Source organism: Gymnoscopelus braueri (assembly GCF_963280865.1).
Source record: "Gymnoscopelus braueri genome assembly, chromosome: 6".
NCBI lineage: Eukaryota > Metazoa > Chordata > Actinopteri > Myctophiformes > Myctophidae > Gymnoscopelus > Gymnoscopelus braueri.
The window spans coordinates 50,750,740-50,763,395 of record NC_137607.1 but is presented as its reverse complement, the minus strand read 5'-3'; the positions used below and the strand labels follow the sequence as shown (position 1 = coordinate 50,763,395).

Sequence of the window (12,656 nt, the reverse complement as noted above, 5' to 3'; positions counted from 1 at the left end):
GTCCGTCAGGATAAAGACGTCTCCCATTGGTCGACGCAGTCATCCCTCAGCTCACGTGCCATTTCCAGCGTTGCCAGGTCTGCTTATTAAAAGCGACTTTGGGGTGTTTTTTCTGTTAAATCGCTTGTAAATATTGGTAGTTGCGAACCCGTTTTGGGGCTTGTTTCTAAAGTGTAGTTGCTTATTTGTTTCTATTATTTATTATTTGTGTTATGGTTGAAAGTAACCAGTGTTTCTAACTTCTCAAACATTTTCATGTCAACCTCCAAATGAAATTTTTGTCCTGGAGGACCCTCATCTGAAAATATTTGGTTTCAGGGACCCTCATACAAGATTGGAGTTGTTAGAATCATGTTTAAAAAAGATTCCACATTTTGCACTTTAAAAAAAAGATTTATTTGGAAATAGCAGATCTACAGGCTCATAACGCATCACTCGCATCACGACGCGTTGTTGTGAGCTTGTAGATCTGCTATTTTCAAATAGTTGCGATCCAGTCGCTTCTTTTGGGCTTGTTTTCATAGACCTGGTTTCTTGTTTTTGTCGCATAATCTGGCAACACTACCCATTCCCTTCCTTGAAGGCTGGCCGGTGTCTGCATAGACGGGATAGGAGGTGATAATACATCCATTCTAACAACTATTTAAAGAAGGAAAACAGCTCTCTGAAATGGGAAATCGAGATGACGAATACGACTATTTGTTCAAAGGTAAGTGGATCCCCCTAAACGTACAGGTGTAATGGGTGCCATGGTGATGCCCTTGTTATCTCACTTGTGGAAGTTGCAGTGAGGAAGTGAACTGCTGGTTGCTAGCCAGTAAGTGCTACATGGGACTCCCTGTTTCTTTGGTGTTTCGCCCAGGTGGGCGTGGTTATAAGCCTAAACCCTAACCTTTAAGAAGGCTTTAACCTAACAAAAGGCAAAAACTATGCCTAAACCTAACAAACACTATGCCTAACTCTAACCTTAATTCCTAACCCTAACCTCACTACTATGTCTAAAACCAAACCTTAGAACCACGCCCACCAGGGCGAAGCACCGTGCAAGGAGAGAGTTTGAGTGCTACATGATAGCTGTGCTAACTACCCAACTGCGCAGGAAGCTACAGTATATAACCCAGCGAATGTGTAGATTAGGCTGGAAACGTTGAGTAACTAGCTAACAAGACAGCAATCTGGAATAATGAAAGATCTTAAGTTTTATTTAGCAAATGTTGTTCATTGTGGTTCTCTAGAACGTGGCTCTCAAACTTTTTCATGGCAAGGACCCCCATAATATGACACATTAGCCCGCGGACCCCCATTTGAAAAGATATGCTAGGGCAGGGACCCCCATAAAGATTTTTTTTTTTTTTTTACAGCTATAGCAGTGATTCTCAAACATTTTAATTCCAAGGACCCCCAGTGGCCCAGTTAGATATGCATTAGGCTACGGACCCCCTTTGGATGGCCTTTTACTTTTTTATCTGTAATTTATACTGTAAAATCAGTGTTCATTTAACTGTAGTGTACAAATGGTTCCAATTGTACGCTCCCAGAGTTTACTCCACCCTGATGTCTTCCATAAGGGTCCATTTGGTTCCTATCCTATCACTATCAATCATTTAGCTGGAACCCCCTCAAGGACCCCACTTTGAGAATCACTGCAGTAGAGTAGATTAAGCTGGAAACGTTAGGTAACTAACTAGCTATCATGACAGCCAGCAATCTGGAATCCTGTATGCGTGAAACATCTTCAGTTTTATTTAGCAAATGTTGTTCATTGTGGTTCTCTAGTCCAGAAGGACAATTGCTATGTTAATGACCACCAGTGAAAGATCATGAACGACTGGATACTTTTTAAGGAATTTTGAAGCCTAAAAACTGTTAAACTGATTAACCCTGTACAGTGTACACTCACTACACTGTACATGTAGCCAGTGTGGAAAATACCATATGTGAGTCACTTGACTCGGTCATCTCTCCCATTTGGCCAGAGACAGACATAACAAGAACACTTGTCACTTGTTTTGAATGCTGGTTTATGTTGTGTCATCTTTTTTGGCTCTAGTTGTTCTGATAGGAGACTCTGGAGTGGGGAAGAGTAACTTGCTGTCACGTTTCACGAGGAATGAATTCAACCTGGAGAGTAAGAGCACCATTGGGGTGGAGTTTGCCACCCGCAGCATCCAGGTAGATGGCAAGACAATAAAGGCCCAGATCTGGGACACAGCTGGACAGGAGCGCTACAGAGCCATCACCTCAGCGTAAGTTTACTTTTTTCTGCGTTTCCCTTTAAGGTAAGGTGCTGTCTGCATATATTGTTCTGTTAGAATGAGAGGATGTACCTTCCTGCACTTATGTCTGTTCTTACTGCTTTGTAACCAGGTACTACCGAGGGGCGGTTGGTGCTCTCCTCGTTTATGATATAGCCAAACACCTGACGTATGAGAACGTGGAACGCTGGTTGAAAGAGTTGATCGACCATGCCGACAACAACATTGTGATCATGCTGGTTGGTAACAAGAGTGACCTGCGCCACCTCAGGGCAGTGCCCACCGACGAGGCTCGAGCCTTCTCAGGTAAAACCTAGACCGCTGTCGTGGACAACATAATAGTGTTGCACATATATAAATGTAATGCAATTAGGTTTGTCTAATAAAATTCATAATTAACTTTGCTTTCTCTAAAATACATAATAATTAACTTTGCTCTTTCTCTGGCTCAGAAAAGAACACTCTGTCATTCATTGAAACATCAGCCTTGGACTCTACTAATGTAGAGGAAGCTTTCAAGAACATTCTATCAGGTATGGAGAGTGAGAAGTGGCATCATGCAGGGCACAATTTGCTCACAACACAATTAATCAATTAATTAAACTTTAAAACACCTATCTATCTATAATGTATATATATATATGTGTATATATATATATATATATATATATATATATATTTTTTTTTCCCAACAGAAATCTACCGTATTGTATCACAGAAGCAGATAGCTGACAAAGCTGCACACGATGAATCTCCAGGCAACAATGTAGTCGACATCAGTGTCCCTCCCACCACTGATGGGCAGAAAGGCAACAAACTACAATGCTGCCAAAGCCTGTGACACTCAACTGTACCTGCTCTCCTTTATTATCCCACAAGCTATACTTTACTTGATTTCTGCTTTACTCTGAGCACCATATGCTGCTACTGTCTTTATACCTCCATGTGTTCAGAAGTCTCTGAGACTCCAAAACTCCTTCAGAGTTCAGACATTCCTTGATCTGTGGTTTTCTCTAGCGTTACATGGACCAAAGTCCATGTTAGTTGTTTTGCAGTTGTTTTGCAAAATCAACACTGGTGAAGCAGAAGAGGCGGGGAGGGAAGCAGCTTTTGGGTAATAAGTAGACCCTAGACTAGAGTTTCCAGTTGCCTCTTTAATTGTTCTGCTCTGAGCCCGGTGTGGAATTAAATGAGCCAGAGACCTGACTTGTAGTGACTGTCTGAGGTTACAAGAACAAGTGAGAGTGAGACAAGCTGAATTAACTTTTTCTATTTTATTGACAAGCTAACTGCACAGAGATACCAAAGCAGAAAGAATGCAATCAAACTCAATCTTACACCTTCTTACTGATGTTCCAGGTGATCTCATAAATCAATGTAAGTAATTTACACAACCACAGCAACTAATCTAGCAATTGTATGATTCATTTGGTAGGTGGTGATGTAGTAAGCCGTAATTGGTGTCAGTCTGGATGGAGCAAGCCTCTTTGTTAGTTCCTCTGTACAGTTGGCTTATACTGTGATATATTTTACCAATCTGCCTAAAAAGAAAAGAAGAAATGATTTTTGCACTTGTGTCCAGAACTTTCAGTAAACTATTATCTGTTTTACAACACTCTGTGCTTAATTAAAAGGAAACACCGGCATAAAAAGACACTACCCTGGATTATTTACTTTTTAGAGAATGGTTGCATACTTTGCACCCAAGTCCCATCTTGTTTTTTTTCTCGTTTACACCATAGTCTGTTCAAGGAGAATGTGTTGGTTTACATGAGAGAGAAGAACTTGTAAGGATGGGAATATTCTCTGACTCCCATAGTGGATTTACTGGATTATGCTCTACACTCTCACAAAGCCATTTAAACTGCTATTATTTTAGTTTGTTAATTGGAATTGAGGAGCTACAGTTAAAAGAAAGTTCTTTATTGTTGGTATAAATGCCTTATGTTTGTTATATGGCAGAAATGCAATTTTTGAGTGATGCATATTGTACATGTCTTGACATTTCCCATTTGTTCAAAAATATCAAACTCTTTTTTGCCTTGGCAAAAAGGAATACTTAAATATAAATAAACCCTATCCATCTGACCAGTGTCAACCATTATTCTTTGTAGTACAAATGTGCTTTGTATTTACTGTTGTGGTTTATAAGGCTTATTTATGTGCCAGCCAGCAACTGAAGAATGGTATTTGATATTTCAGTCACTGAAGTTTACATTCAAAATGCATTTGGGATCTAGTTAAATAGATTTACTATTGTTTGTAAACAGTACTTTTCACCAAGAAAAAAATAGACCATGGCTGTTTGTATCCCAAATAACACAGTTGTATATTTAAGAGAACATATTTTAACATATTTTAAGAAAATATATTTTTTCCCCTTAATTTAGAGTAGCCAATTATTTTTTTTACCCCTTTTCTCTCCCCAATTTAGTCATTATGCCAAGTATTTCCTCCCCACACACATTTCTATGTTGACACTGCTGTCGTAACCTACTGACTCACCTGCCAGTGAGGAGCCCCCACCAGGAGGACGTAGAGCCCTGTCCTATGCCCGCCCAACACTCCCCACTGACAGGTGCCGCCCCAGCCCGTAGGAGTACGTGCAATGACCGATATCACCCCCTCCGCCCGGCTTCCCTCCCCTGAACACGGGCCAATTGTGTTAGTGTAGACGCTCGACAAGGCCGGATAGACCGGGAGCCAGGCCCAGCCCTCAGGATGTTCTCTGCTTTTTTCACTATTATTTCCTGTTAGCATATACCTGCTTGGGCCATCACAAGTTCATACTGAACACCCCCAACTCGGGGCCGTTTGGTCTCAGGGGCCCCAAAACCCCTTTTTTGTGGCGAAATTATATTAATGGCAATATTAATTTACCAAAATTACATAAATTGTCTTACACATATGAAATTCGGCATGGAGTATCCTGACACATAGGGGTAAGTAGCAAAATAGGATTCTGGTGCTTGCTACCATTGTATTTTTAAATATGACCTACAACATCCCCAGAAACACAAAGAAAATACTGTCCGTTTGACAAATAACAACAAATATGATTATTTTCCAGCACTTTATGGTGAATATCACTGCCTCACTTGTATATACAAAACATCCCATGTCCCTAAGCTTCAATTTGATCCCAAGATGACCTTTGTATCTTGAACATTACTCTTTCTGTAGCCAAAATTCTGCACTACCTCAAATCGGAGAAAATTCAATATTCAGTCATAGTAGAGGCCCTAAGAGGGGTCCACGTGTGATTGCTTATTTATTTCTCTAGTTTGGATTTTTGGCATCCATAGGACCTCTAATATAGGAATTTTGATCATCCCAAGAAAAAAAGTGGTCCAAAGTGTGTTTTTTTTTCAATGTTTTATTACCCCTATGTCTATGAGACCTGCGGGATTGCTGGCTGGAACGCCGGCGAGACTGTCTTTCGGAGATTGTGGCACGCTCAAATTTAGACGTAGCCCAAAGATAGAGATATCATTTGATTCTAGACAACCTCAGGTTTACAATGGGACCAACCTTGTCATGCTAGACCACATTTTGGCGAGGGAAAAAATTCATCACCATTTTCCAAATCTCACGCAGTTTTGGGCAAGAACCATGCAGTTTTTTGCACGCAGTACAAATATGTAATTCTGCCTATTGTAAAAAGGAGACCACTTTACTGTATCTATAGCTGTACGAGACCACTGTACTTAATCTATTGCTGATATGAGACCACTGTACTGTATCTAGACCACTGTACTGCATCTATAGCTGTATGAGACCACTGTACTGCATCTATTGCTATATGAGACCACTGTACTGCATCTATAGCTGTATGAGACCACTGTACTGCATCTATAGCTGTATGAGACCACTGTACTGCATATATTGCTATATGAGACCACTGTACTGCATCTATAGCTGTATGAGACCATAACTGTATTGCATCTAGACCACTGTGCTGCATCTATATCCCACTGTACTGAATCTATAAACCACTGTACTGCATCTACAGTATAGACCAATGGTCCAGTGGTCTACAGAGCCTGGGGGGGGCCCAGGCTCTGGAACAGCTTGCCCTCAGTGGGGGCGGTCGCCGCAAAGACTCGGTAGATGCAGTACATTGGTCCACAGATGCACAACAGTGGTCTATAGATGCACTAGAGTAGTCTACAGATCACAACAGTGGTCTATAGATGCACTAGAGTGGTCTATAGATGCACTAGAGTGGTCTATAGATGCACTAGAGTGGTCTATAGATGTACTAGAGTGGTCTATAGATGCACTAGAGTGGTCTATAGATGCACTACAGTGGTCTATAGATGCACTACAGTGGTCTACAGATGCACTACAGTGGTCTAGATGCACAGTGGTCTATAGATGCACTACAGTGGTCTATAGATGCACTAGAGTGGTCTATAGATGCACTACAGTGGTCTATAGATGCACTAGAGTGGTCTATAGATGCACTACAGTGGTCTACAGATGCACTAGAGTGGTCTATAGATGTACTAGAGTGGTCTATAGATGCACTAGAGTGGTCTATAGATGCACTACAGTGGTCTATAGATGCACTAGAGTGGTCTATAGATGCACTACAGTGGTCTATAGATGCACTACAGTGGTCTATAGATGCACTACAGTGGTCTATAGATGCACTAGAGTGGTCTATAGATGCACTAGAGTGGTCTATAGATGTACTAGAGTGGTCTATAGATGCACTAGAGTGGTCTATAGATGCACTAGAGTGGTCTATAGATGCACTAGAGTGGTCTATAGATGCACTACAGTGGTCTATAGATGCACTACAGTGGTCTACAGATGCACTACAGTGGTCTAGATGCACAGTGGTCTATAGATGCACTACAGTGGTCTATAGATGCACTAGAGTGGTCTATAGATGCACTACAGTGGTCTACAGATGCAGAGTGGTCTATAGATGCACTAGCGTGGTCTATAGATTTACCACAGTGGTCTATAGATGCACTACGGTGGTCTACAGATGCAGTATAGTGGTCAAAGATCACAACAGTGGTCTACAGATGCACTGTGGTGGTCTACAGATCACGACTACGGTCTACAGATGCAGTATAGTGGTCTACAGATGCACTACTGTGGTCTATAGATACAGTAGTTAGTCTATAGATGCAGTACAGTAGTCTCATACAGCTATAGATCCAGTGCAGTGGTCTCTAGATGCAGTACAGTGGTTTTAAGATGTAGTATAATGGTCTATAGATGCAGTACAGTGGGATATAGATGCAGCCCAGTGGTCTATATATGCAGTACAGTGGGATATAGATGCAGCACAGTGGTCTATATATGCAGTACAGTGGGATATAGATGCAGCACAGTGGTCTAGATGCAATACAGTCATGGTCTCATACAGCTATAGATGCAGTAGTGGACATAGACGGAAAGTACAGTCTTCATCTAAAAGCCATGATAAAAAAAAGCAGTTTTCACCAACAAGACCCCCCATCTTAAAATATGTCGTGCCCAGGGACCTCCATACAATATTTATGTTGTTAAAATGTTTCAAAAAAATTCAAAACAATTATCAAGAACCCACAAAAGGAGAGAATGCTCCCGGTTGTTGTTTACTTTTAACTCTTGCTTTGCCATCACCATGTCCTCAGCCTAAATGGCAGATACTATACCCTGGAAACTGGTCATTGAGGTAATTTGCTACCATGTATAAAAGTGTTCATTTTGTGGTCAGCAGGTTTTTTCATGGTGAGTGGAGTTGTGAGCTCTCCTTATGAGAGTCTTTCCATAAACTGCTGCTGGACAACTGTTTTAAGTCTGGGAATACATGTGGAGAATAAGTTCATCCAAATGTCACTTACACTTACAATAACCTTTAATCCTCTGAGGACAAAGCAGACAAACTGTGGCTGTGCATTTTGGTAACACTAATAACACTACAGAACTGATAAAACCCCATTTGATTGGTTTAGCTACTGTACATGTAACAGGACCCACTGGATTATATACTATACGTATGTGCAAATGTACCCTTCCGGGTTGAGTTAAATGAACATTCAGGTTTTTACCATGTAATCAGTTTATTCACTACAGGTAATAATAATACACAATACAATAATAATAATAATATATAATACAATACAATAAAACTATTAATAAGCACAGGTAATAACAACAATATATGATACAATGAAATATAATATATACAATAATAATAATTAATTCAGTGTCATTGTTCACAGCCATTGCCAATTCTGCATGTCTCTACAGTGGTCCACCAACCTGTTCCATGGTGAGACATGCCAGTATAAGTGCAAAGGTGTATGGCAGTTGTTTTGTGTCATCAGTCAAACCTCAAGCCTGAAATAAAACCTTTCTAAATCTCAGACAGATATTTTTCTACACTTGATATCGCCAATCTTCAGTTACAGGAATGAAGAGCTTTGCATAGCTTATATTTCAACACTAAAGCCAAAGAGAAGAAAATAAAGAGATGAAGCTTGTTATATGATTATCATATAAAATGCATTATTTATTACACAAGCTAGAACAAACTTAAACTGCTTCTTAAACATAGGTAAAAAAAACTTAACACTACAACTGTTATGGTTTATTTTAAAGAAAACATTGATCTATAAAACAATAAAACACTTAAGTAAGAAATAAAAGCTCAAACCATAGTCAATGTACAACAATATTATTTACAGAAATGATAAAAAAAAACAAAAAATAATTAATAATACTCAATTTGCAAAACAACACTTTCCCATTTACAAACAAAGATCATGAAAGCATGTTCTGTACAAAATAACATGACTATACCGTTGAAGTTTATTTAAAACAAAATATGAAAGCATTACTGTAAAATAAAACTACTCAAAGGAAAGGGTGACTGGTTGTCTAAGACTAGGACCCATCTCGCAGTGGCGTCCGATAAGAGCTTAACCGAAATATCTAACCTGTGTACTGAAGTAAATACTGAAGTATACAAAAGTGCAAATTACAAAGTAGATTCTCTTTTTAATACCAAAGCATGGCTGTATTTAAATATAGAACATCTCCCCAAAAAATGTAAAGAAACCAAAAAATACATTTTCAGAAATAGTGAAAATAGCAGATCAAAAGCTCCCAACGCGTCGTGAGCTTGTAGATCAGCCATTTTCACTAAGATTGAAAAAGGGCATAAATTGTCAATTCATAATATATTTTTGTATGATTGCTTCCTAGAAATGTAAAGGTATTGTAAAATTTCTATTTGAAATGTAGTGCAGTGAAAGTCAAGTGCTGGCAAATAAAAACTACTCCAAAAAAATGTACTTGGGTACACTACTCAAGTAAAAGTCCTTTGTTACTGTCCATCAATGCCAGTGTGGCTGAAAAGTCCTGAAGTTCGCAGAAACGGTAGCTAGTTGGGAGATTCTGGAGGCACTTGGCAGACTACCTTCATCGTTGGCCGGGTCCAGGTCTCTTGGTGGCGAATCTGGCGATGCCTGATGGTCTCTGTGCATGGAGAAGAAACACAGGTGTTAGTATCAATGTCCAGCCCTTTCTCAACTACAACACGTAAATATCTTACTAATCAAAACCATATGAAAAAAGCATACATAGAGTAAGCATACATCGCCATAACTAAGATAGTTACATATTACGTATTCAAACAATATAAGTCACGAAATAAATAAATAATTATTCATTGATAACTGCAACACATTTATTTCACAACATTGTATCCTTGTTTTTATTTATTTTAATTTCATCAAGGTGGGAGCTTACCAATATGTACATATTGTACATAAGACTTGTGCAGATACAAGATACAATACCCAACTATGATACTTATGGCTATCACATAATGATTTTGAGTTCAAATTAAGCTCGGTTTGATGCTTGTATACGTCAGTAAGCTCCCTCCTTAATTAAATTAAAATATAAAAATAAAAACAAGAATAATATTTTGCAATTTAATCTCGAGTTGTAGTGAATAACAAATTAGAACATTTGGTGATTTACACATTGTTTGAATACATAATTTGTGTACAATATAACAAGTTACTATATGTCACTTAAGGTGAAGTTACTATATGAACGTTTTGCCAACCCACCTTCCTCCGGATCATCCTGCGGTTGGTGGGAGCATCAACGACGATGCACGTCCTTCTGCTGGAGATGTAATCTTCATCGATCTGTTGGAGAAAATGTAGTGATTTGTAACTTGAGCTGATTTGCATAAATTAAACAAAATAAACTTCAGACATAGTTTTAAGTGGAGGTAAATGTACACACATGCCACATCACTGGTCAATCGCTTTAATTCAACAGGCAACACTGTTTTTAACTATTTCACAATTACAGACAAACTCATGGATGCTTTTTTCCATGTCTCTGCTTGCCGCTTAACCACACATGAACTAAATTCAGAAACACAACAAATAGCGTTTGGGGCAACTGGGCAAGCATTCGGCAAAAATAGAAATTGTACATGCTCACAACGTGTCGCGTTGGGAACTTGTAGATTGGCTATTTTTGGCAAAGAGATTTAGTGCTTTAGAGGAGGAAAAGGAGGGGGGGGGGGGGGGAGTACAGACCCCTAACTCCAACGTACGGTTGGTTAAAGGTTTGTTGAATGTGAGCTTAGCCTAGTTTAGCTCAACTCTTGGACTTGAGACTAAGAACCAACTCCAATCAATAGTAAGAAAATGCAACCTTAAAAGAGATAGTTCACCCAAAAATGACTTATTTTCTATCAATTACACACCCCATGAAGCCTTGAATTCATGAAGATTTTTTTGTCGCATTCCTAAGCTAATCATTTGATGACTGGCGGAAAGATGCTAATGTCTCGGTAGTTGACACTTTGAGTCTCCTAAATCTCCATGAATTCAAGTCTCCATGGAGTGTGTAACTATACCTTTAATTTTCTTCAAAGATGGATGACTGGTCTAACTAGACTAAACCATGTAACTGATGTATTTATCAATTAATTAATTTCTCTATTGTAGAGATCTGTAGTAAAGGTGTACTTACCAGAAGGTGGTGTCTGGCTAGTGGCCTTTTGCCTCTGCAGGCTACTCCTTGGCCGCAGTCTCCTTTGCAGTCTTCTCTTCCGCCGCAAATCCCTTCTGGCCTCGTGTTGTTGCCCGTGTTCTGAGAGTTGCATTTCTGCCGGAGGAAGCTTTGCATGCTCCTGCAAAAAGTGTGAAATGGGAATAAGCAGAGTAAGAACGAACTCCAGTCAATAAACAACAAGGTCACATACATAGAGTGCAGAGAGAACAATGTACTGTAGTGCCTCAAAGAAACTAGGATTCCAGGTAAACAATGAACCTAGCATCTGTGTATACCAAGGGTTCCCAAACCTTTCAGGCCACGACCCCCTCAAAATAATCATATTTGAACAGCCCACCCCACCCTGACAAGCACTTGGAATTGTAGGCAGTATACATTTAGTTTGACTAGGTTCCACAGATAAACATTGTGAAAATAGCCGAACTATAAGCTCACAACGCCTCGCAGTGTGAGCTTGTAGATTGGCTATTTTCATAATGTTTGCCTCTTTCTTAGGTAATATTTGACAATTTGGCCAATTTCGTATTAGAAAGGTCTTAAAGGGGTAGTTCACCCCCAAAATAACTTTTTTTCTATTGATTACTGACCATCTGGAGCCTTGAATTCATAGATATTTTTTTGTTTTTGTCACATTCCTAAGCCAATAATTTGATTATAATAAATGTGTCCCCATTGATTCCGGTAGGAGACACAAATGCATTTGTGTCTCCTACCGGAATCAATGGGGCTAAATTTATTATAATCAAATAATAAAGGAAGGAATGCGACAAAAACAAAAAAATATCCATGAATTCAAGGCTCCATGGGGTGAGTAATCGATAGAAAAAAAGTTATTTGGGGGGTGAACTACCCCTTTAAAAGTCATTAAATAGAAACGTGCAGATACACTGTATATACTTATACTGCATGTTGGTTTGTTTACTGTTGAGTGAGAAAACAATGTTGCACATTAAGATAATCGGGGTCCCGACCCCCAGTTTGGGAACCACTGGTCTATACAACATGCTATAGTATCTAGATAACATTCTTAAACATTTGTGGTCAAGAAAAACAAATGTATTAAAAATAAAACAACAAAACAATGAGAACAAGTGACCAAAATGTATCTACATACTTGAACCAACCAGATCCAGTTCCTTGCTTCTTCTTGGCAACGGTAACCCTCTTCCTGGTGGTGACCTGTGGGGGAGGAGAAACAGAGGAGTCAGTTTCCGTGTCTGAATCGTCGGTCAAACACGGAAACCAACTCACCTGTGGCTGAGTGGTTGCTTCTCCCGGTGAGGCATCCTTCACTGGCACCCTCCTCAGTATCGCCCTGGGATTCTGGTCATCGACCACGGTGCACGTCCA

The 12,656-nt window shown here is 39.5% G+C and overlaps 1 protein-coding gene across 1 annotated transcript; it reads left to right on the top strand.

Annotated features, from left to right (window-relative positions):
- Nucleotides 1–570: 570 nt before the first annotated feature.
- Nucleotides 571–4,343, top strand: LOC308087438 (ras-related protein Rab-11B-like). Its single transcript, XM_080431287.1, has 5 exons — nucleotides 571–709; nucleotides 2,051–2,246; nucleotides 2,368–2,561; nucleotides 2,708–2,788; nucleotides 2,951–4,343. Exons 1-5 carry the CDS (start codon nucleotides 670–672, stop codon nucleotides 3,094–3,096), a joined length of 657 nt encoding a protein of 218 aa, XP_080287413.1. The 5' UTR covers nucleotides 571–669; the 3' UTR covers nucleotides 3,097–4,343.
- The last annotated feature ends 8,313 nt before the right edge of the window (nucleotides 4,344–12,656 follow it).

Bases quoted from the DNA above. Each gene is read 5' to 3' on its own strand.
- LOC308087438 (XM_080431287.1), top strand. From the start codon at position 670: ATGGGAAATCGAGATGACGAATACGACTATTTGTTCAAAG. The intron at 710-2,050 runs GTAAGTGGATCC...TTTTGGCTCTAG, and splicing joins ATACGACTATTTGTTCAAAG to TTGTTCTGATAGGAGACTCT. The intron at 2,247-2,367 runs GTAAGTTTACTT...CTTTGTAACCAG, and splicing joins TACAGAGCCATCACCTCAGC to GTACTACCGAGGGGCGGTTG.